Source organism: Schistocerca serialis, chromosome 4 (genome assembly GCF_023864345.2).
Source record: "Schistocerca serialis cubense isolate TAMUIC-IGC-003099 chromosome 4, iqSchSeri2.2, whole genome shotgun sequence".
Classification (NCBI taxonomy): domain Eukaryota; kingdom Metazoa; phylum Arthropoda; class Insecta; order Orthoptera; family Acrididae; genus Schistocerca; species Schistocerca serialis.
In genome coordinates this window covers 119,782,378-119,806,016 of record NC_064641.1, presented here as the reverse complement: position 1 = coordinate 119,806,016, position 23,639 = coordinate 119,782,378, and the positions used below count along the sequence as shown (strand labels likewise).

Sequence of the window (23,639 nt, the reverse complement as noted above, 5' to 3'; positions counted from 1 at the left end):
CTACCAACCGATCCCTTCTTCTAATCAAGTTATGCCACAAACTCCTCTTCTCCCCAATCCTGTTCAATACTTCCTCATTAGTTACGTGATCTACCCATCTAATCTTCAGCATTCTTCTGTAGCACCACATTTGAAAAGCTTCCATTCTCCTCTTGTCCAAATTATTTATCGCCCATGTTTCACTTCCATACATGGCTACACTCCATACAAATACTTTCAGAAATGACTTCCTGACACTTAAATCTATACTCGATGTTAACAAATTTCTCTTCTTCATAAACGCTTTCCTTGCCATTGCCAGTCTACATTTTATATCCTCTCTACTTCGACCATCATCAGTTATTTTGCTCTCCAAATAGCAAAACTCCTTTACTACTTGAAATGTCTCATTTCCTAATCTAATTCCCTCAGCATCACCCGACTTAATTCGACTACATTCCATTACCTCGTTTTGCTTTTGTTGATGTTCATCTTATATCCTCCTTTCAAGACACTATCCATTCCGTTCAACTGCTCTTCCAATTCCTTTGCTGTCTCTGAGAGAATTACAATGTCATCGGCAAACCTCAAAGTTTTTATTTCTTGTCCATGGATTTTAATACATACTCCGAATTTTTCTTTTGTTTCCTTCACTGCTTGCTCAATATACAGATTGAATAACATTGGGGATAGGCTACAACCCTGTCTCACTCCCTTCCCAACCACTGCTTGCCTTTCATGTCCCTCAACTCTTATAACTGCCATCTGGTTTCTGTACAAATTGTAAATAGCCTTTCGCTCCCTGTATTTTACGCCTGCCACCTTCAGAATTTGAAAGAGAGTACTCCAGTCAACATAGTCAAAAATTTTCTCTAAGTCTACAAATGCTAGAAACATAGCTTTGCCCTTCCTTAATCTAGCTTCTAAGATAAGTCGCAGGGTCAGTATTGCCTCACACATTCCAACATTTCTACGGAATCAAAACTGATCTTCCCCGAAGTCGGCTTCTACCAGTTTATCGTTTCATCTGTAAAGAATTCACATTAGTATTTTGCAGCCGTGACTTATTAAACTGACTGTTCGGTAATTTTCACATCTGTCAACACCTGCTTTCTTTGGGATTGGAATTATTATATTCTCTTGAAGTCTGAGGGTATTTCGCCTGTCTCATACATATTGCTCACCAGATGGTAGAGTTTTGTCAGGACTGGCTCTCCCAAGGCCGTTAGTAGTTCTAATGGAATGTTGTCTACTCCGGGGGCCTTGTTTCGACTCAGGTCTTTCAGTGCTCTGTCAAACTCTTCACACAGTATCGTATCTCCCATTTCATCCTCATCTACATCCTCTTCCATTTCCATAATATTGTCCACAAGTACATCGCATTTGTATAGACCCTCTATATACTCCTTCCACCTCTCTGCTTTCCCTTCTTTGCTTAGAACTGGGTTTCCATCTGAGCTCTTGATGTTCATGCAAGTGGTTCTCTTATCTCCAAAGGTCTCTCTAATTTTCCTGTAGGCAGTATCTATCTTACCCCTAGTGAGATAAGCCTCTACATCCTTACATTTGCCCTCTAGCCATCCTTGCTTAGCCATTTTGCACTTCCTGTCGACCTCATTTTTGAGACGTCTGTATTCCCGTTTGCCTGCTTCATTTACTGCATTTTTATATTTTCTCCTTTCATCAATTAAATTCAATATATCTTCTGTTACCCAAGGATTTCTATTAGCCCTCGTCTTTTTACCTACTTGATCCTCTGCTGCCTTCACTACTTCGTCCCTCAAAGCTACCCATTCTTCTTCTACTGTATTTCTTTCCCCCATTCCTGTCAATTGTTCCTTTATGCTCTGCCTGAAACACTGTACAACCTCTGGTTTAGTCAGTTTATCCAGGTCCCATCTCCTTAAATTCCCACCTTTTTGCAGTTTCTTCAGTTTTAATCTACAGGTCATAACCAATAGATTGTGGTCAGAGTCCACATCTGCTCCTGGAAATGTCTTACAATTTAAAACCTGGTTCCGAAATCTCTGTCTTACCATTATATAATCTATCTGAAACCTGTCAGTATCTCCAGGCTTCTTCCATGTATACAGCCTTCTTTTATGATTCTTGAACCAAGTGTTAGCTATGATTAAGTTGTGCTCTGTGCAAAATTCTACCAGGCGGCTTCCTCTTTAATTTCTTAGCCCCAATCCATATTCACCTACTACGTTCCCTTCTCTCCCTTTTCCTACTACCGAATGCCAGTCACCCATGACTATTAAATTTTCGTCACCCTTCACTATCTGAGTAATTTCTTTTATTTCATCATACATTTCTTCAATTTCTTCGTCATCTGCAGAGCTAGTTGGCATATAAACTTGTACTACTGTAGGAGGCGTGGGCTTCGTATCTGTCTTGGCCACAATAATGCGTTCACTATGCTGTTTGTAGTAGCTTACCTGCATTCCTATTTATTATTCAACCTACTCCTGCATTCCCCCTATTTGATTTTGTGTTTATAACCCTGTAGTCACCTGACCAGAAGTCTTGTTCCTCCTGCCACCGAACTTCACTAATTCCCACTATATCTAACTTTAACCTAGCCATTTCCCTTTTTAAATTTTCTAATCTACCTGCCCGATTGAGGGATCTGACATTCCATGCTCCCATCCGTAGAACGCCAGTTTTCTTTCTCCTGATAACGACATCCTCCTGAGTAGTCCCCACCTGGAGATCCAAATAGGGGACTATTTTACCTCCAGAATATTTTACCCAAGAGGACGCCATCATCATTTAACCATACAGTAAAGCTGCATGCCCTCGGGAAAAATTATGGCTGTAGTTTCCCCTTGTTTTCAGCCATTCGCAGTACCAGCACAGCAAGGCCGTTTTGGTTAGTGTTACAAGGCCAGATCAGTCAATCATCCAGACTGTTGCCCCTGCAACTACTGAAAAGGCTGCTGCCCCTCTTCAGGAACCACACGTTTGTCTGGTCTCTCAACAGATACCCCTCCGTTGTGGTTGCACCTACGGTACGGCTATCTGTATCGCTGAGGCATGCAAGCCTCCCCACCAAAGGCAAGGTCCACGGTTCATGAGGGGGGGGGGGGGGGGGTATTTTCAGTGACTTTAGTGTATTATCATTTCTGCCACAACTGGTTTCTGTGGACTCAGTATCAATTACATTGCTATTTTTTTCCTTGTCTAATAGTATCTCAAAGTGTTCTTTTTGAACTCTAGGAGTGCTTTTTAGTACGGTGCACAAGTTCAACTTTTTTAATACTATACTGGATGATTTCAATGCAGTATTTTTGTATGATCTAAACTGAACTTGGTCAGCAAATTTTACCTTCATCATTTAACCATTTTGGCAGATAAACCAATTACTGAATCACAGAAGGTAGTTTTCGGTCTTAAAACAAATTGTCAACGAGTCTTGCATTGTCCTCTTCAATCTTCATAGGAAATTTTGCTGTGGAAAATCGTCCAAAGCTCTATGTAAATCATTATAGGTGCTTTCTATCAGTATTATCTGATAGAAAAATCAACATTTAAGTCTTCACGAACAGTACTTATCCTGTTAAGTCTGCATAACCATGTTAAAACTGTCTCCAGTTGCTTGATGAAATCAGAGATACTTTATGCTAGTGGTTGGTAACATATTAGATTGTGTGTTTCTTGATCCACTATTGTGGGACAAAATTCAATTAACTGTGGATGAAGCCTGACCAACAGGCATTACATGCATTGATCAAAAATGATAGCGCATGAAGAAGGGCTAGTTTCTATATCTCCCAATAAAATTTAAAAGGGACAGCTGATAGCTGAAATCTATTATTTACAAGTCAATATAACAGTCGCTGAGTGCAACAGCCTCCTGAATGGAAGTTAACCTGAAAATTCAAACAGTTATTCAACGCAATATTCACTAAACTGAAGTCCCTCGGACTGAACTTCTTTTTGCATATAAAGCCACTCCTGCTGTCCTTGTGTTGGTTCTACAATAGAGCAATGTTAGCTTGTATCAAGATGAATGTCGGATTTCAGCAACTTGCATGTGATGTTCTGACATGCATAACTATTATTGTTGAAATTCCATATATCCTTTTATTTTCTTGTGTAAATGTGAGAAGTTTATCTTTTATAGTAATGTCCAAACTGTAGTATTTTATTTTGCTATTCGCTGTTTCATCTGTAACGATATTTATTCTGTTGTTATTTTTTGGATAACTTGTAACTAGCAGTGCAAGTAATGTCTCACCAGAGGCATTCTGGTGCAAACTATGCTGTGTGTGCCGCATCCAAGTGAGATACAATCCCTCAGTCACATCTGTGTGTTGACTGCCTTTCTCTCCTGTGTGATTGTTAAAGCTTTGAACTAACATATTCCACAGAATGCTTAATATGCTCAAAGAGTGATACACTCTTCACACTACGGTCGCAGGTTCGAATCCTGCCTCGGGCATGAATGTGTGTGATGCCCTTAGGTTAGTTAGGTTTAAGTAGTTCTAAGTTCTAGGGGACTGATGACCTCAGAAGTTGAGTCCCATAGTGCTCAGAGCCATTTGAACTCTTCACACTAGTATGTGTATGTGTAATTTCGTCTTCAAGTGTATGATTGAGGATAGTGTCCAAACTGTTGCCTGCAGCCTCAGTTATTATTATATCAGCTTCTTTACCTAGACCAATCCTAACAGAGCCTAAATTGTGCGTTACATTGCTGAGCCTTTCACTTCCTAGTATAAAAATACTGGTTGCCTGGTAATAATTTCGCAGATAGTTCTCTACTAGTTCAGGTATTCCTCTACTGTGACTACTACCCAACAATAAGATATGGCCGTCTTAAAACTTTTCTTCTTACATTTAGATTTCACCTTAAGCCCTGTACTGTTAGACTGATTCTGAACTTCCAGAGTTGCCTGAATATTTGTCCCCAGTCGCCAGAGCACTGAAGCTATCGGGGATAGACTGACACTGGATTCTCTTCAGAATAAGGAGCTTGATTGTAGCATGCCTCCCCACAGTGTTGCTCTGTCAGATCATATTGGGCAAGACATGACATACGGTGAACATCACAGTGCCTTTGTGTTGAGGGCATGCACAGTTGGTGTGTCACTCAATGTGTAGAGGAACCCTTCAAAGCTGGTGATATGTATTCACACTCTGACAGGAGATGTGAGACACAGAGGCTGCTGGCAGGTCTCAGATGAGACAGGTTCTGTGCAGATTTACCCAACTTGCAACTGCTCTCTGTAGGATGGCTGCTAGTCTGACAGTAACCCTGTCGCAACTAGTGTTATGTATCTTGCATCATTAATATTGGCTAACCATATGTGCACAACATATAGTCAGGAACATTAAACCGAGATCTTCCTTCAAATTGACTATTGTGAGCTCTTTACCCCATAACATACTGCCATTTGTAGTTTCATATTATCCTGCCACAGTTTACCCTACACAGTATCGCTATGACAAAATTCTTCTTCGTGGATCTCAGAAGTTCTTTAACTTCTGGGCATGAGCATGCTTTTCTGTGTACCTGTGTGTTGCTCAGTACTTATCCTATGAGAGAATGAAGTTTTCACTTTACATGTTGAAAAATTGGAAGAGAGATATTGGCCAGACTGAATCTATGAGGGTGGGTCTGACTTGTGCCTGGATAGTTCAGTTGGAAAGAGCACTTTCCATGAAAGATAAGGCTCCAGTTTTGAATGATGGTCGGGCACAGTTTTTTACTTTGTTAGGAAGTGTCAAAACTGTGTACGTGCTGGTGCAGAGTGAAATGTTCACTTTGCCTATTTGCTGTCCAGTTGCACTTCACCCAAATAAAAGTCTACATACAAGGTTTCGTTTTTGTTTTAATTATCAGAATACTATACATCGTGTATAAATTACTGTTCTCTTATTGCTGTGGTTTAGTAGTGGTGAATTGAAGCTGCAGTCTAAAACAGAGAGACTGGAGTTGCATTAAGCCCAGCATTGAAATTTCCTTTTATTTTCCAAAGTGTTTGGGAAAAAGACCAGAATGATTATTGTAAGTTGGGAGCTGTGTCCATATTCATTGTTGAATCTGAGTAAATGTTACAGCCCTAAGTACCTTACTGATAAAATGTTAGAAACTCATGTTATACATTTGAAGGAGGACGTTGTTGTACTAGGGTCTATTTTAAATTATTTTATTTACAGCACCGCCCTTTCTCAAGTGCAACTGTAGTAACAGATGTTGATAAATTATCTTCATTGTAGCAAAAAGTGTATATAGTGTGATTTGCAGTAAACATTACAGGATTGTGACCATTGACGACCGTGCTGTGCACAAATATGTGTGGCACATGATTTTTTGATGAAACAAGGATAATAAATAATGTTCTCCTTCAAATTTATTGAGGCCGTGGGGGTCCACCTAGAAGAAATTAGTTTATGTTAAACGTTGCATTTACTGTGTAAGTGTAAGCTGTTTTCTGTATTTTCTCTGTTTCATCTGTACTGTGATTGTCATTGTCTGTTTTTGTTACCACAATTACACTTCTCTACTTTTTAGGAGTGTGTATGATTTCGTGTGCGCTTTTGTGTGATGCTGCTATTGGAAATGTTCAGGAGAAATCCATGAAACAGTACAAAGCAGCAAACAGTGAAGTTGTGCTGTATTCATACTCCATTGGATTCCTGTACCTACTGTCTGTTATGTTTTTCACTGGTGATTTACACCAAGGAATCAATTTTTGTTCCCAGGTAATATATTAAGACTGCTAAATATAATTTTTTATCTCTGTGTGTTTTAGGTTTTGAAATTTTCTCTTTTTTTTCCTTTTTACTAACCCTGGTCTTGCGCATTGTTTGATGTAATTTTCACTATTGCTTTACAGCTGGAATTGCATTGTTTCAATAAACAACTGTTCACAATAAAGTTTTTGTGAAATAATTTAATGTGTGCTCAATAACCTTTACCTGCTACTGATATTTATTCAGTAATGAGCACTTTGTTGGATGATTACTTAAAACATAACACACTGAAACAGTTATAAGTACCAAAAGAAAATTTTCTGGAGAAAAGCATAAAATCATGAAACAGAGTTACTGGACAGACCTAACCTTCAGGAGAAATATCAGTACTGCTGAAACACGCATATCAAAGTACATGCACTACACTAGCTCTCGAAACTAATTGTTTCTAAGGAAGGAGAGGTTGCCTCATGTCTTCCCAACAGTGTTCCTCAGAGACAAAGGTGTCATCAGAGTGCCCCAAGGAAGTGTGATAGAACAGCTATTTTTTTTCTATATACATAAATGATCTTGTGGACAGGGTAAGCGGCAGTCTGTAGCTGTCTGCTGATGATGTTGTTGTGTATGGGAAGGTGTCATTATTGAGTGGCTGTAGGATGATACAAGATTACGTAGACAAAATTTGAAGTTGGTGTGGTAGCTAGCACTAAACGTAATAAAATGTTAAATAATTCACATGATTAGGAAAAGCAAAACCATTATTTTCGAGTACAGCATTAGTAGTGTGCTATTGACACAGTCATGTTGATTAAATATCTAGGTGTAATATTGCAAAATGGAATGAGCATGGAAGGACTGTAGTAGGGAAGGTGAATGGTCAGCTTCAGTTTCTTGGAAGAATTTTAGGAAAGTGTGGTTCATCCGTAAAGGAGACCACATCAAGGACACTAATGTGATTTATTGCCAATTACTGTTCAAGTGTTTGGGATCTGCTCTAGGTAGGATTAAAGGAAGACATCGAAGCAATCCAGAGGCAGGCTGCTACATTTGTTACACCTGAGATGTCTTCTGTATGGTAAATAGCAATCTGTCTTGAAACTTCCTGGCAGATTAAAACTGTGCGCTGAACCGAGACTCGAACTCGGGACCTTTGCCTTTCGCGGGCAAGTGCTCTACCAACTGAGCTACCCAAGCACGACTCACACCCCGTCCTCACAGCTTTACTTCTGCCAGTACCTCGTCTCCTACCTTCCAAACTTTACAGAAGCTCTCCTGCGAACCTTGCAGAACTAGCACTCCTGAAAGAAAGGATATTGTGAAGACATGGCTTAGCCACAGCCTGGGGGATGTTTTAATCTGCCAGGAAGTTTCATATCAGCGCACACTCCACTGCAGAGTGAAAATCTCATTGTGTTGTTCCTGGCATGATGAGTATCAATATCATGATATTGGAGTAAGAGCTCAATGAGGGAGCTGGCTGTCAGACGTATACACTCAGATCATGGATGGATGAGTGTATCAAATCCAGATGTGGGGCTGCAGCCAGTGGAACGAAGGAACCTGGTATGTGTGTGCCAGAAGTATGATGCAACAGCGCAGCAGACTGGATATCTGCAGAGAGGCCAAAGTCCTTAAAGAAGTAAATTCCGAGAACAGGTTTCTCAACATTCGCCACATGGAAGGTTAATGGAAACTGCAGGTTAGGGGTGAGCTGCAACTGCTGTGCCATGGGCTAGGATATCTGAATTATTAACCACAAAGTGTGTACCAGGCAAGGGCAGGATTTTCAACAGAGTGAGAGCTGGCAGGATAACACTTGCATCCACACCAGTGTCAGTCATGAAGCACGTGATGGTTAGCCTGTCGAGCACATAGAGGCATCTAGTTGCAATATGATCATTGTACGATTACTGATTTTGGAGGTGGCACCCTGAAGAAGCAGCTTGGGTTGTGGTGCTTACCGTGGGCTCAAGCAGAGTATTCCATAACACACAGAGCACATCAGTTATGAGTGGCGTCCTCAAAATTTGTGTGGAATCAACACGGGGTAGGCTGGGTGGGGAGCTGGATGTGAAGTTCCGATGTCTGCTGCCGTGCTGCACTGGGGCCATAGAGAGTTGACGGTGGGGAGTGGAATGGAAGGTAGTGCAGCTGATCTGCCACTAGGTGGGTACGCAACTCAGTCACGTGATGCATGAGATCTCGTGCGACCTAGTCCAGGTGGGCAAGGAGGCGGGGCAGCCGTATCCACAGCCGGACTGCCAACATAGGTAGCAGAACTGTTCTTGCAGAAGTGACAAGCTGGTGATGTCACCCGACTCAATATATACAATCCACATGACCAAGTCTGAGTTCCAACGGTTCTGTAGACAAAGATAAGAGCTGCAGCTGGATGTTGTATGGAAGCTTGATCATCCAAATGATCCACAAGACAGTGTCTGGCATGGTGTTAGGATCGACAAGGGCACCTAGGTAACACCAGAGTTGAGAGTGTGTCCTGTAATCGATTTGTTCCACGTGAATTACGGGATGAGTGCTTCCCCGGTGAGTGAGAAAGATGCTTGATGATGATGAGCCTCATGTTGAGTTTTCTGGGGGTGAGGGGTTGGGATCAGGATGATATCACTGATAAGTTACAGGTCGGCATGTATGAGTGTCCAATGAGGCATACAAAATGCGCATCATCACTGGTGATGCCACTAACGTAGAGAACAGTCCACTTCAGTGAACCATGTGAGAGGGCTATCATTGTTGAGGATAGGCAGCTTACTTGTTGAGGTAGGCAGCTTAGGGAAGTGGCCACAGGCGGTGGCCTGAGGCAGCACTGGAGCACAAAACTGTGTACTAAACAAGGGCAGTACGCTAGACGGAGTGACAGTGGTTTGCGACAATGGTATGATGCCTGGCACACAACAACAGCGTGATGGCCAACATCTTGGTAGCAGTAGCGGGGGTAGGGACACTTCGCAACATAACACATCACGGCAGGTGCAGGACTGAACGCAGATGGCGTGGGTGACATGACCAGAATGGTAGGAACGACCATGGTCATTATACCATGAAAGAGTCTGGAATGCTCAAACTTAGAGGATGTGGTGGCACTGCGCAACAGCTGAAACAATGATGCAGGTTGGGATGGAGTAGATGCTCATGTGCTGCATAGTCTGATGCGGGGTCAAGAAGCCAGGGTCTTGTCTGACCACCACTCATTTGAGCTGAGCCACTACAGCTAGAAGTGTCCAAAATGGCTGTCTTTGATGGGATTGGGGGGGGGGGGGAGGCGTAGGTGGAACTCAGCACTCAGAGGTGTGAAGGCAAAGTGTGGGGTGGTGAGTGCAAAGTTGAAAGTGGTGTTTTACCTACAAGTTAGTCCTCACAGAGGTGGTGGTTAACTCATAACGAATTGGCTGCCACCACAAGACCAAAGACTGAGTAAAGTGACTAGGTTCAATGGATGTAGGTTGCAGTAGTCACACAGAGATGGAGAGTAATGTTCCAGAATAGAATGGCATAGACTGCTGAATAAAACAAGTCTTCGAACCAAAGATCACAAAAACAACATTACAGACATCGAGTTTTGAACTAAAATTTAGCCACTTCATGTGAGTTCATTTCACTTGTAGAAGCCTCTTAACTGACCCTCAGGTAGGTCAAAAATTTCAGACGACTGAGTACCATCAAGTCAATAGCATACCTTTGCAGTCAGTATGAAGATAGTCATTCCACATTTGAAATGGATGGTGGTGCTTCCCACATGAAGGCTATATGTTCTAACCATGCAAGATGCACATAGATGTCAAGGTAGTGAAAGAAAATGGATAAGAAAGTCGAAAATGATTCAAAGTCACTCAGAACACTACTTGACAGAAATATCAAAGAGAAACAGTAACTGAAACTATATTTACATTCAAGTTTTCTCTCTTCAAATTTCAGATATATTTCCATTTTCTTTTCTAATTTCAAGTATGGAACTTCAATCTTGAAAGAACAGAAACTGTCTATATTTCCAAATTGCTGTTAACCAGATTATTCTTGCATCTGTCAATGAACAGATCTACAGCAGTTTTCCAGAATTCCATTTTCAAGACATCATCAGAATGTGCCAAAGCAGAGTATCTCCACTTGCTTGAACATCATTTGCAATTTGTTTTCAGGCAGTAATTATCTAGTAGGCTACATATTAAAATTACTTCTCGGGCTGTGTTTATCAAATTCTTATTAAATGTGGTAGGAAAGTCCCTGGTGGAAAACAAATAAATTAAAGATTTAAGGCAATAATTCACCAAATAGTTGAGGCACTCAGTTGCTGACATGCAAATAAACACGACAGAACTTTGTTACTTTTTGGACGAATCTTTCTTCAGAGCTACAGAGTACATTGAGGAGTTGTGTTGGGTGGATTGGGAGTGACAGGGAGGGAGGGAAAGAGAAAGAGTAACAGAGAGAGAGAGAGAGAGAGAGAGAGAGAGAGAGAGAGAGAGAGAGAGAGAAAGGGGAAATGGTAGCTGACAGCTGAGATGGAGAAACAGCAGGCATAGTCGAAAAAAGTAGGACCTTGTCAATGAATATTTAAAAAGGCATATGGATTAGGGAGAGAGAACTTTTTTTTTTGCGTGAGTGTGTGTGTTTTCTATCAAGGACTTTTGATAACAATGTGTACAAGCATATATAAGCTACTACAGGATATAAGCGATGAGCCGATATTCAACTGTTGAAGTGATTCGAGAATTTCTGCGTAAATTCTAGAACCACTCGGCCTTCTACCTTCTCGAACACAAGATATTTTAGATATGAGTGTGAGAAAGTGGAATCCTACCTAATGCGCATCACATGTTTGTGTGTACAGGTTGGAAATGAGCCGCGAGCAGAAAGTAGATGCTGCGGTCGAACTGCACCGACAAGTACTTGTCGGTCGATCCATGGATGTTTAGTGAAAGTGGACAGAAGGACCATGGAGTGTTTATGCTATTCTGTTCTAATCGTATTTTGATCATTGTTAAAGTAACGTGAGCAGTTGAAAAAGAATCATTAAAAACTTTTGTCTTAGCCTTGATGAAGAGAAGACACGTATTCTGTTTCATGTTGAGAATGGACATGGTTTTTAAGCCAACTTTCTCCCATATGTAACTTATTTTGTTTCTAATGTTTGGAGACACGGCTTACGAAACAGTATTTATTCATGTGAAGTGTGGAATTTGTAAAATGTTAGAAGTTAAAGTATACGTCGTTAATTGAAGCAAATGAAACTTGGTATGTCTACTTATTTTCATAAGTAGAAAGAGCCTTAAGAAATTCCTGTACCTAGTAGCATACTTCGGAGAAGAAATGAAAGAGAGTTTTCAGCAGCAGGCCAACCAGCAGGGAGGTTTGGCCGAACATCTTAAATAAGTCGTCTCGTAAAAGAAGTGGAAACTTGCATACATACTTCAACACTTTAAGTCGTCCAAACTGTTAAACTGTAAAGTTCGGAAATTAAGTCACAGTACTGTTGCATTGTATGACAAACTTGGCCCCAAATGATCTGTCAAAGTAAAGAGAGCTCCTGCTCCATAGCTGACTACAAACAATGCCAGACAGTGAATGAATGTGATTCTGCACATAGTAAAATACAACACCTCCACTGTATGAAGAATACAGGAAGATGCAAAACAAAGAGAAGCAAAATGCGCACAATGCCAAAATCAGGGATGCCTGCTCTGTTTTATGCAGCGTGTCGAATTCTGCAGCACTATGGAAAAAACTGCAGCTTCAGCATAGGAAAGACAAAATCTGCAGAGGAATTGAATATTTTTTCTCACAGTCAGTTATCAAGTTGTGACAAATTACTAGCAAGAAGATAGCACCTTCTCAACAGACTTGCTTTTCTTGAAACACGTTTCTGCACACACAGTACAAAAAGCAATCATGAGAATCTCTTCTCTCATACACTTCCTCACTATTGGTAGATACCCTACAGTGTGCAAGCAAAGCTTAATTGAACCACTACCCAAGAATGATAACCAAAAATCGCCAGATGACTAAAGACCAAAGATCATATTATAGTAAATACAGCCTCGAAATACATTCATTATTCACAATCAGATAAAAGATTACCTCAAAACTTACACCATCCATGACAAATATCAATAAGGCTTCCAAAACACCAAAGTATAGCAACTGCATTAACTGAAGTGACAAACAACATCAAACATTCCATGGAAAGATGCAAAGCGACCATTTTAACATTGCTCGATTTCAGCAAGGCTTTTGATACAGCTGATTCTGACATATTACTTATTAAAATGAAACAGCTAAATTTCTCAACAGTGAAATAGTATGGTTCAACCGCTACCTCAAAAATAAATGTCATTGAGTCATCTCCATCATGGAAAATGTGCTTTATGGAATGCCTCAGAGTTCCATCCTTGCTCTGAAGATGTCCAGGCAGTTCTGGATTCTGGATGAAATGTTAGGAAGAACAGAAGAGTTTTGTGGACCATGACCTTATACCCCAAAAGGTTTACCAGCAGCAATGTCATCTAGTCATAAAAGCTCCAGTCTGTCATTCAGCTGTTTGATCACAATAGTCCTTCCTGTGCTGTTAGGCTGGTTGCAACCAGGTGGGCAGCATGAGTTCACACACACACACACACACACACACACACACACACACACACACACAGAGAGAGAGAGAGAGAGAGAGAGAGAGAGAGAGACACTGTTTACTTCATTGCTTTTTTTATCTCTCCTCACATATCAAATCTTATCATCATTGCACAACTACAGAAGCAGATTGGCTACATCCAGCACCTTGGCTTTACCTTTGCACAACACCAAATCTTTCTCCATCTCCTTGTCCATTTCAGCCACAGGGCTATGGAACAACTTCCTCTGTGACCTGCCTCTTATTGAAAACCACTATATAATGTGTCATAAATTAAAGCTTTATCTTTTATCATCACCATGCCCTTTCCCTCTCTACGCTTTTCTCAATCTTTTTATTTCAGTTTTCTTCTTCTTGGCCCATCTGCCAATCTCATCCTATTATTTCTTGCTCTTCCTCTGACCAGCCAACCTGTTCTCCACACTGATTCCTTCTGTACTGTTGTCAAATATTCCTGTTAGGCGTGACAACTCACATTTAATAAAAACATATTGAGGAAACTGTTTAAAGTTAAAGAGATTGATATTTCTTAAATTCCAGACACTCATTACTATCACTGTACAAGTTGTCCTCACAAACAATGGTGTCGAAATTAATTATGATGAAACTCAACTTCTCCGCACTAGCGTCACCTTCCTTGGTCATGAAGTTACCACCGAGGGCATTCACTCGACTTCTGATCATGTTGCCTTCATCTCCAGCCTGCTGTTACCTGAAACCTATTGTGATCTTCCCAGGTTCCTGGGTGTTATACCCCATCCTGCCTCACATCATGCCGTCTCACAGACACCTTAGCAGGCACGAATACTATTGAGTAGAGTGAACTGGTCTGAAGCTGTGTTTTAAGCTTTTGAAAATCTCAAGGTTGCTCTACAATGTGGTCTCACTCACCTACCCCATCGTCGAAGTACACATCTCTGTTACCACAGACATTAGTGACTCCTCTATCAGCACCATGCTTCAGCAACATACAGGTGACATCTTAACAGCCTCTCCACTTCTTCTCTAAGAAATTGTCCTCCTTCCAGCATAGATGGTCTGATTTTGACACACAGTTATATGCCATTTACGAGGCAGTGAGATACTTCTGACAAGATATTGAAGGTCATGAGTTTACCCTCTTTATGGACTACTGCCCCCTTGCGTATGCACCACTTAACTCTGTTACCGATCTCCCCCTTGTTGTTTTTGACATATGGACCTCATTTCTCAGTACACTACAGATGTCTGTTATATCAAAGGAGTTGTCAATGTCATCCCGGACTACATGTCAAGAATTAACTCCCTTACTTCACTCCTTGACTTGGACAAGCTGGCTCACTTGCAATAACAAGACTCCAATATACAAAATGTGTTACAAGACTCATCTACATCCCTTGTAGTGGAATCCCGACTCCTACTTGGGTCAACCCCTCCAGTGTTGTGTGACACTTCTACCGGCACAACATGTCCCATAGTTTCTTCTTCCCGGCGATGCAGTCTTCGATGCTATTCATGACCTGGGCCATCCGGGCATCAAAGCCACCTCTTGTTTGCATGCCAAGCGCTTTGTTTGGCTGAGCATCAAAAGTGACTGCCACGCCTGGGCATACGCGTGCATTCCCTGCCAATGTAATAAGGCCGGTCAACACTCCTCTTGGATGTTTTGACATCCCAAGAGGACGTTTTCACCACGTATGTCTTGACCTGGTTGGTCCTCTACCTCCCTTGAAAGGTTACAGATTAAGCTCTGCAATCTATGCAGTGTTGCCAAGTTCCATATTACTGCGTACCATCCTCAAAGCACCAGACACATGGAATGCTGGCATCTCACTCTGAAAGCAGCTCTCATGTGTGCGGAAGCATTGCCGTGGCTCCTCCAAGGCATATGTTCCACATTCAAAGAGGATCTTCAATCATCTATAGCTGAGGTACGGTACAGCGAACCTTGGGTCCTTCCTGCAGAGTATGTCGAGGACTCCGACCCTCTTCCCCCCTTCACCCTACCCACATTAGTCAAGCACATCTGCTCACACATCTCACGCATTCATGTACCCCTTCCTCACATCCGTGTGTCTTAATGCACAGCGACCCCGCCACCTGTGACTACGTCGTGCTCCATGATGACTCACTTTGCACAGTTTTGCAGCCCCCTTATTTGGGCCCTTACAAGGCACTGTCATGCTCTAGTAACACCTTTGTTATTTTCCTCAACAGGAGGCCACAAACTGTATCCTTGCAAAGGTTAAAACTGGCCTGGAAAATTGAAGACACCATGACTTGGAGACCCATCACCCAGTCAACCTACTGCAGATGAGTGTTACAACTCATTGTTAGATCAGCTTGCATCATCTTTGAACCCCCTCCCTCTCAATGCTACTGTAATTCCCCCAGTGTTGTATTCAGAACAAGTGATTCTTGTGTGCTCATTCAGACTACTCATCTCTCACCAGCACTGCCGAGTGTCACAATGATCTCCTTTGACATCTCGCCTTTCACCTTTGAAGATCCTTCAATCCAGATCTGTGACAATACCCTGTACCTTCTCCATCCCCCTCCTTACTCCTTTGACTACCCCCAACACTGCCTACATGACCCTTCTCAAACATTGCCTTTTACTTCTCCTCAGACAAGGCCAACATTACTGCCTCCATTGACTCCTCTGGGAGGCTTGTCATTATCATCCCTCATCTGCCCACATCCTCAACCTCACATTCCTTTATCATGAGCAGGTCGTCCCCTCCAGCTCCCTTTTTGGCACCAAGATTACTTGCTTTCCTCACCACCTCCTTTCTCACCGAGCAACAGTCAATCCTCGCCTGCCCCCACGACAGCTGCAACACAGCTGGTGACAATGTCTCTCATCATATTGGGAGCTCCTCTGTCGACCACACCTCTCTGAGGACTAACTTCTTTGACTTACACACAGTGTGCTCTTGTTCATCCGTGTTGAGTGTTGTTTTTGTATCCCGTGTGATCTTTGTGTAAAAAGGCTTCATTAATAAAGTGTTTATTATTTAGTAGTGTTCACTTCTGACTGCGCCATAGTATTGGAATACCACAGTCCTCTTCCACGCCACCACTTCCCTCCGTTATCAAATTAAATATTTATTGATGCCTCAAGATGTGTCCTACAATCTATCCTCTCTTACACCAAGATGTACCGTTGTTTTATTCTCCCTGATTTGATACAGTGCCTGTTTGTTAATTACCCAACCTACCCATCTAATGTTCATCATTCTTCTCAGTGCCACATTTCAAAAGTGTCTATTGTTGCCATATTGTTGATTATGCACAAATCAGTTCCATAAACTGAAAAGACTTTTTAACACTTAAATCTATATTCCATTTAATATATTCTCTTTTTCAGAAAAGCATTTCTTGCTATTACCATTCTGAAATATATATTCTTTGCTTGTGCCATTGTCAGTTGGTTTGCTGCCCTTATAGAAAAACTTGTCTACTGCTTTTACCATCTCATTTTATAATCTAGCTCCTGCAGCAGCACCTGAATTTGATTGGACTTTACACCAGTACCCTGATTTTCCTGTAATTGGTATTCATCTTTAATCTTTTTTCAAGAGACTATCCATAGTTCAAAAGATCTTCCAAAGTGTTCCCTTCAGTCTTTTCTGTTTGCTGCTTCCCGCATTCTCTAGATCAACGAAACAATCAGAAAAGTTCTGAAAGCTAGAGATTGAAACTGTTGTTTCATGTGTACTCTGTGTGAGAAATACTATTAACAGTTGATCTAAAATTATCTATGCAGGGTGTAAAAAAAGGTCACAGCGCAAATTTCAGAACTCATTCTCCATAAAAATGGAAGAAGAAAATATTTACTTGGAGATGAGTCAAGAAACATTTCATTTCTTAGAGAATACTCGACCAAGTATTTTAGAAGATGTGTCTTTATCCATGTAGTGAAACATACTTCCAGCATGATGGAGCTGCTCCTCATTTCAGTGTTAATGCACATTGCCTTCTAGATAATAGATTCCATGACAGATGGAGAGGAAGACATGGATCAGTTAACTGGCCTTTACATTTTACATTTTCCTAAACTAAATCTACTAGACTTTTATTTGGAGGAGGCGGGGGGAGGGGGGGAGTCAGTCATTTGAGGGCTCTTGTGTATTAAACCCCGGTGCAAGACCCAAAAAGTCTTCATGGCCATATTGTGAAGGCATATACAGTACTCCAGGGATATATCAGCGTATCCTGGATTCAGCCTCATGGGAGGCTGTTGCTTGTATAAATGTAAGTAGAGGGTATTCTGAGTGTTTAATTTGAGAATGTGTTTCATATAATGTGCTGCTACATTCTGTTCTTGTGTCTGTTTCTTTAATTCATGTGCTATGAAGAGTTGTAGAGAATTAATTCTAAAGTGGAAATAAAACATTTGCAGATGCATGCTCCTGCAATATATTTTCTCCTTTTACCTTGAAGGATATCCCTGAAAGTTGTGCCTTATTGTTTTGTTACACCTTGTATATTGCCACAAATATTCTCTCTGTAAAAGTATTGAAATAAATTATTTTCTTTCTTTCTGTTCTTTTTTTAATTCAGATTTAGAATTTAGTTATAAGGAATACTATGATATTTATGAATCTCAGTTACCTAAAAAAGATCATCCCAGTGAATTGGATATGCAGTTACTGTACAGAAAACATTGATGTTGTGTCTGCAGCACCCCTTGGAGACATATGGCTACGCATTACTATTCTCAGTATCTGGTTACCTTGGAATCCAAATTGTACTGACACTCGTACGCACAAGTGGGGCCTTTGCCGCTGCTACAGTCACCACATGTCGCAAGGCTGTGTCCATTATCATCTCCTTCATGTTCTTTGACAAGCCATTCACATTCCAGTAAGTACACAATGTACATAAATTTTGAAAATTCATTGATTACTCTATATAGCACTGTTTTGTGGCAGATATTTGATTTTGCCTCTTTATTCTTTAGATTATATTTTAATTATTATAGATATATAGTATATAATTTTATAGAATTGTTACAGATGATTGTAATATAATTTCATATTCTACAAGGGAGAAGTTCGTTAATGTGTGAGATACTAAGTTGCACTGTGATGTTAAACTGTAGCTTCCCCTATAACTTTCTGGATGAGTCAGTTCAAAAGTCAGAAGAAGAGGAGGACATGGCAACTCCAATAGTATGCTGCTTAGTAAAGCACTGTGATGTTATAGCCAGCCTAATGACAGCTTTACTTTATGTAAAGGAACAAATGCATGTGCAGCATGACCAGGTATGTCACTTGTGCTATCAATGCACTACGGTATTCAGTCAGCTGAAGAATCTTTGTGAAACCTGAGAATTGCCACAGAGTACTGAATGTCAGAAGTATTGAAAGATACATGTTTTTACTAGAGTGGTGAACTTATAACAAGATGGGAGGCGTGGTGTCAATGCCAGTAGACAATAGGAAGAGGCAGTGTACTGTGTGACAAAACAAGCAATAGCTTCTGTCTGGCACATCTGTTCATAGTATGTGTTGAAACATTTAACGTTGATTTCATGTTAGTGTATGCATGGAAATGGCTATTTCACTATAGTAGTATTGAGTAATGATAGCACCAAACATATGCTAAGAACTGATAACAGTAGTGTTCTAGTGTATATTGTTGTCTTGTGACAGCCAGAGCGAGAGCACCAGCAGCAGCGAGTACTGTTTGTATAAAGTGTTTATTTTGCATTTTGTTTACGACCTTCCACTAAGGAAGGGATTCTATTTGTGTTTATCTGCTCTGGATAGTAACTAACAGTTCTTGATAAAACTTTACGTAGTTTTCGTGTTAGATTTCTTAGTGTTTTCTTGATCGTTTAGAACAGAAAGCGCCCTAAAACTGTCTTTTGTTTGTTTCGCGGCCGTTAGCCACTAGTCACTTGAATCAGCAGTTGTCTTGTGACAGCCAGAGCGAGAGCACCAGCAGCAGCGAGTACTGTTTGTATAAAGCGTTTTTGTACTTATTTGCTGCGCTTAGCTTTTAAATAGTTTTTCAGTGAGTGTTTCTTGATTATCAGAGTAGCTCATCAGAAGATTATCTTGGGAATTTGTCACCGTATAGAGTAGGGTAAACATAGTCATGTGTAGGGACTGTGGTTGTTGTGAGCGGACGCAAGGAGAATTGGCCACTCTTCGGGGGCAGGTGGAGGCTTTGTCTGTTAGGCTCATCGAGCTCGAGACGCAGGCGTCGGCTCGTAGTGGCGTTGGGGCAACTGTGGTGAGACCTATGCCTACTTCGGTGGCCTTGGAATCGCATGGAACCCCTGATGTCGCTGCTTCTTCCGGCAGTGAGCATCTTACCGGTCAGCCATCACTCCAGGGTGAATGGCAGACAGTGGTGGGCTCGCGCGTGCCTGGCCGAAAGGCGAAGGTGGGATCTGGCCGCTTGGCAGCTGCCTTACCCCTTTCCAACAGGTACGGGGTGCTTCCTAGTGGTGATGACATCGTTTCCGAGCCACCACAGGATGCCTCGCCTGTTGGGCCAGTGGCCGATTCTCCGGCAAGGTCCCGACAGTCACAGAGGGCGGGCCTATTAGTTATAGGGAGCTCCAACGTTAGGCGGGCTATGGAGCCCCTCAGGAAAATAGCGGGTAGGTCGGGGAAGAATGCCAGTGTGCACTCGGTGTGCTTGCCGGGGGGTCTCGTCCGTAATGTGGAGGAGGCCCTTCCGGCAGCTATTGAACGCACTGGGTGTGACCGGCTGCAGATAGTAGCACATGTCGGAACGGATGACGCCTGCCGCTTGGGTTCTGAGGCCATCCTTGGTTCCTTCCGGCGGCTGGCTGATTTGGTGAAGACAACCAGCATCGCACGCGGAGTGCAAGCTGAGCTTAATATCTGCAGCATAGTGCCCAGAGTCGATCGCGGTCCTCTGGTTTGGAGCCGTGTGGAGGGTCTAAACCAGAGGCTCAGATGACTCTGCGACTATAATGGTTGCAAATTCATCGACCTCCGTTATTGGGTGGAGAACTGTAGGGCCCCCCTAGACAGGTCAGGCGTGCACTACACACCGGAAGCAGCTACTAGGGTAGCAGAGTACGTGTGGCGTGCACACGGGGGTTTTTTTAGGTTAGAGGGACCCCCCCTTGGGCGAAACGATAAAATACCTGACGGCTTACCAGAGAGGACATTATCATCGTTGATAAAGAACGTCCGTCCTCAGAGACCAAAAACAGGAAAAGTTAACGTAATATTGGTAAACTGCAGGAGTATCCAGGGCAAGGTTCCTGAATTAGTATCTCTTATTGAAGGAAATAGTGCGCATATAGTATTAGGAACGGAAAGTTGGTTAAAACCGGAAGTGAACAGTAACGAAATCCTAGACACAGAATGGAATATATACCGCAAGGATAGGATAAACGCCAATGGTGGAGGAGTATTTATAGCAGTAAAGAATTCAATAATATCCAGTGAAGTTATTAGCGAATGCGAATGTGAAATAATCTGGGTTAAGTTAAGTATCAAAGGTGGGTCAGATATGATAGTCGGATGCTTCTATAGACCACCTGCATCAGCAACCGTAGTAGTTGAGCGCCTCAGAGAGAACCTGCAGAACGTCGTGAAGAAGTTTCGTGATCATACTATTGTAATAGGGGGAGACTTCAATCTACCAGGTATAGAATGGGATAGTCACACAATCAGAACTGGAGCCAGGGACAGGGACTCTTGTGACATTATCCTGACTGCCCTGTCCGAGAATTACTTCGAGCAGATAGTTAGAGAACCAACTCGTGAAGCTAACGTTTTAGACCTCATAGCAACAAATAGACCGGAACTTTTCGACTCCGTGAATGTAGAAGAGGGTATCAGTGATCATAAGTCAGTGGTTGCGTCAATGACTACAAGTGTAATAAGAAATGCCAAGAAAGGAAGGAAAATATATTTGCTTAACAAGAGTGATAGGGCACAAATCGCAGAATATCTGAGTGACCACCATCAAACGTTCATTTCTGAGGAAGAGGATGTGGAACAAAAATGGAAAAAATTCAGAAACATCGTCCAGTACGCCTTAGATAAGTTCGTACTGACTAAGGTCCAAAGCGAGGGGAAAGATCCACCGTGGTATAACAATCATGTACGAAAGGTACTACGGAAACAAAGAAAGCTTCATCATAGGTTTAAGAGTAGTCGAATCATAGCTGATAAGGAAAAGCTGAACGAAGCGAAAAAGAGCGTAAAGAGAGCAATGAGAGAAGCATTCAACGAATTCGAACATAAAACATTGGCAAACAATCTAAACAAGAACCCTAAAAAGTTTTGGTCATATGTAAAATCGGTAAGCGGATCTAAATCCCCTATTCAGTCACTCGTTGACCACGATGGCACCGAAACAGAGGACGACTGAAGAAAGGCAGAAATACTGAATTCAGTGTTCCGAAACTGTTTCACTGCGGAAAATCGTAACACGGTCCCTGACTTCAGCCGTCGCACGGACGCCAAAATGGAAAATATTGAAATAAACGATATCGGAATTGAAAAACAACTGCTATCACTTAGTAGCGGAAAAGCATCCGGACCAGACGAGATACCCTTAAGATTCTACAGTGATTATGCTAAAGAACTTGCCCCCTTTCTATCAGCAATTTATCGTAGATCGCTGGAAGAACGTAAAGTACCTAGCGACTGGAAGAAAGCGCAGGTCGTTCCCATTTTCAAGAAGGGTCATAAATCAGATGCGAATAATTATAGGCCTATTTCGCTTACGTCAATCTGTTGTAGAATAATGGAACATGTTTTGTGTTCTCGTATTATGATGTTCTTAGATAATACAAATCTCCTTCATCATAACCAACATGGATTCCGCAAACAGAGATCATGTGAAACTCAGCTCGCCCTATTTGCCCAAGAAATTCACAGTGCCGTAGACACTGGCGAGCAGATTGATGCCGTATTCCTGGACTTCAGGAAGGCATTTGATACGGTTCCGCACTTAAGTTTAGTGAAAAAAATACGAGCGTACGGAATATCGGACCAGGTTTGTGATTGGATTCAGGATTTCCTAGAAGAAAGAACACAACATGTCATTCTTAACGGTTCAAAATCTGCAGATGTAGAGGTAATTTCGGGAGTACCGCAGGGAAGCGTGATAGGACCTTTATTGTTTACAATATACATAAATGACTTAGTTGACAACATCGGTAGCTCCGTGAGGCTATTTGCAGATGACACGGTTGTCTACAAGAAAGTAGCAACATCAGAAGACTCGTACGTACTCCAGGAGGACCTGCAGAGGATTAATGCATGGTGCGACAGCTGGCAGCTTTCCCTAAACGTAGATAAATGTAATATAATGCGCATACATAGGGGCAGAAATCCATTCCAGTACGATTATGCCATAGGTGGTAAATCATTCGAAGCGGTAACGACCGTAAAATACTTAGGAGTTACTATCCGGAGCGATCTGAAGTGGAATGATCACATAAAACAAATAGTGGAAAAAGCAGGCGCCAGGTTGAGATTCATAGGAAGAATTCTAAGAAAATGTGACTCATCGACGAAAGAAGTAGCTTACAAAACGCTTGTTCGTCCGATTCTTGAGTATTGCTCATCAGTATGGGACCCTTACCAGGTTGGATTAATAGAAGAGATAGACATGATCCAGCGAAAAGCAGCGCGATTCGTCATGGGGACATTTAGTCAGCGCGAGAGCGTTACAGAGATGCTGAACAAGCTCCAGTGGCGGACACTTCAAGAAAGGCGTTACGCAATACGGAGAGGTTTATTATCGAAATTACGAGAGAGCACATTCCGGGAAGAGATGGGCAACATATTACTACCGCCCACATATATCTCGCGTAATGATCACAACGAAAAGATCCGAGAAATTAGAGCAAATACGGAGACTTACAAGCAGTCGTTCTTCCCACGCACAATTCGTGAATGGAACAGGGAAGGGGGGATCAGATAGTGGTACAATAAGTACCCTCCGCCACACACCGTAAGGTGGCTCGCGGAGTATAGATGTAGATGTAGATGTATAAGTGTTGTGAGTAAGAAAGAAGCTGAAACGATGTTGACTAACAACCGAGATACAATCATACTGATTTCTTTTACTTAATATAACCTGCTTTGTTATACTGGGAAGTGAGTTCCAGCAGAAACAATAGTGAGACTGAACATGCCTCAAGAAAGCTAGAGAGAACCTTGACTGTTCTTAGTTTACTTAAATAAGATAGGATCAGCAGCACTATCAGATTGTTCATTGATTATGCTGCTGTCTACAGGAAAGGAAATGCAGCAATAGTTAAGACAAAATTTCAACTTGGTGTAATGAAAGGAAGCTCTCTTTAAATGTGGATAAATGC

At 41.8% G+C, this 23,639-nt stretch overlaps 1 protein-coding gene and 1 non-coding gene across 3 annotated transcripts in view; one reads left to right on the top strand and one right to left on the bottom strand.

The window, feature by feature from the left end:
- The window catches only part of LOC126473700 (adenosine 3'-phospho 5'-phosphosulfate transporter 2-like), a 61,266-nt gene that overhangs the window by 15,826 nt on the left and 21,801 nt on the right, over window positions 1-23,639 (top strand). For both annotated transcript variants that reach the window (XR_007586518.1, XM_050100940.1), the window contains exons 4-5: window positions 6,503-6,693; window positions 17,994-18,175. Coding sequence is in view for 1 of the 2 variants with exons in the window: in XM_050100940.1 (XP_049956897.1) it covers window positions 6,503-6,693; window positions 17,994-18,175 (373 nt within the window). In the remaining variant the exon portion in view is untranslated. The remainder of the gene's footprint in view (window positions 1-6,502; window positions 6,694-17,993; window positions 18,176-23,639) is intronic.
- Trnas-cga (transfer RNA serine (anticodon CGA)) lies at window positions 7,804-7,878 on the bottom strand. Its single transcript has one exon. It is a non-coding gene; the product is annotated as a tRNA-Ser (tRNA).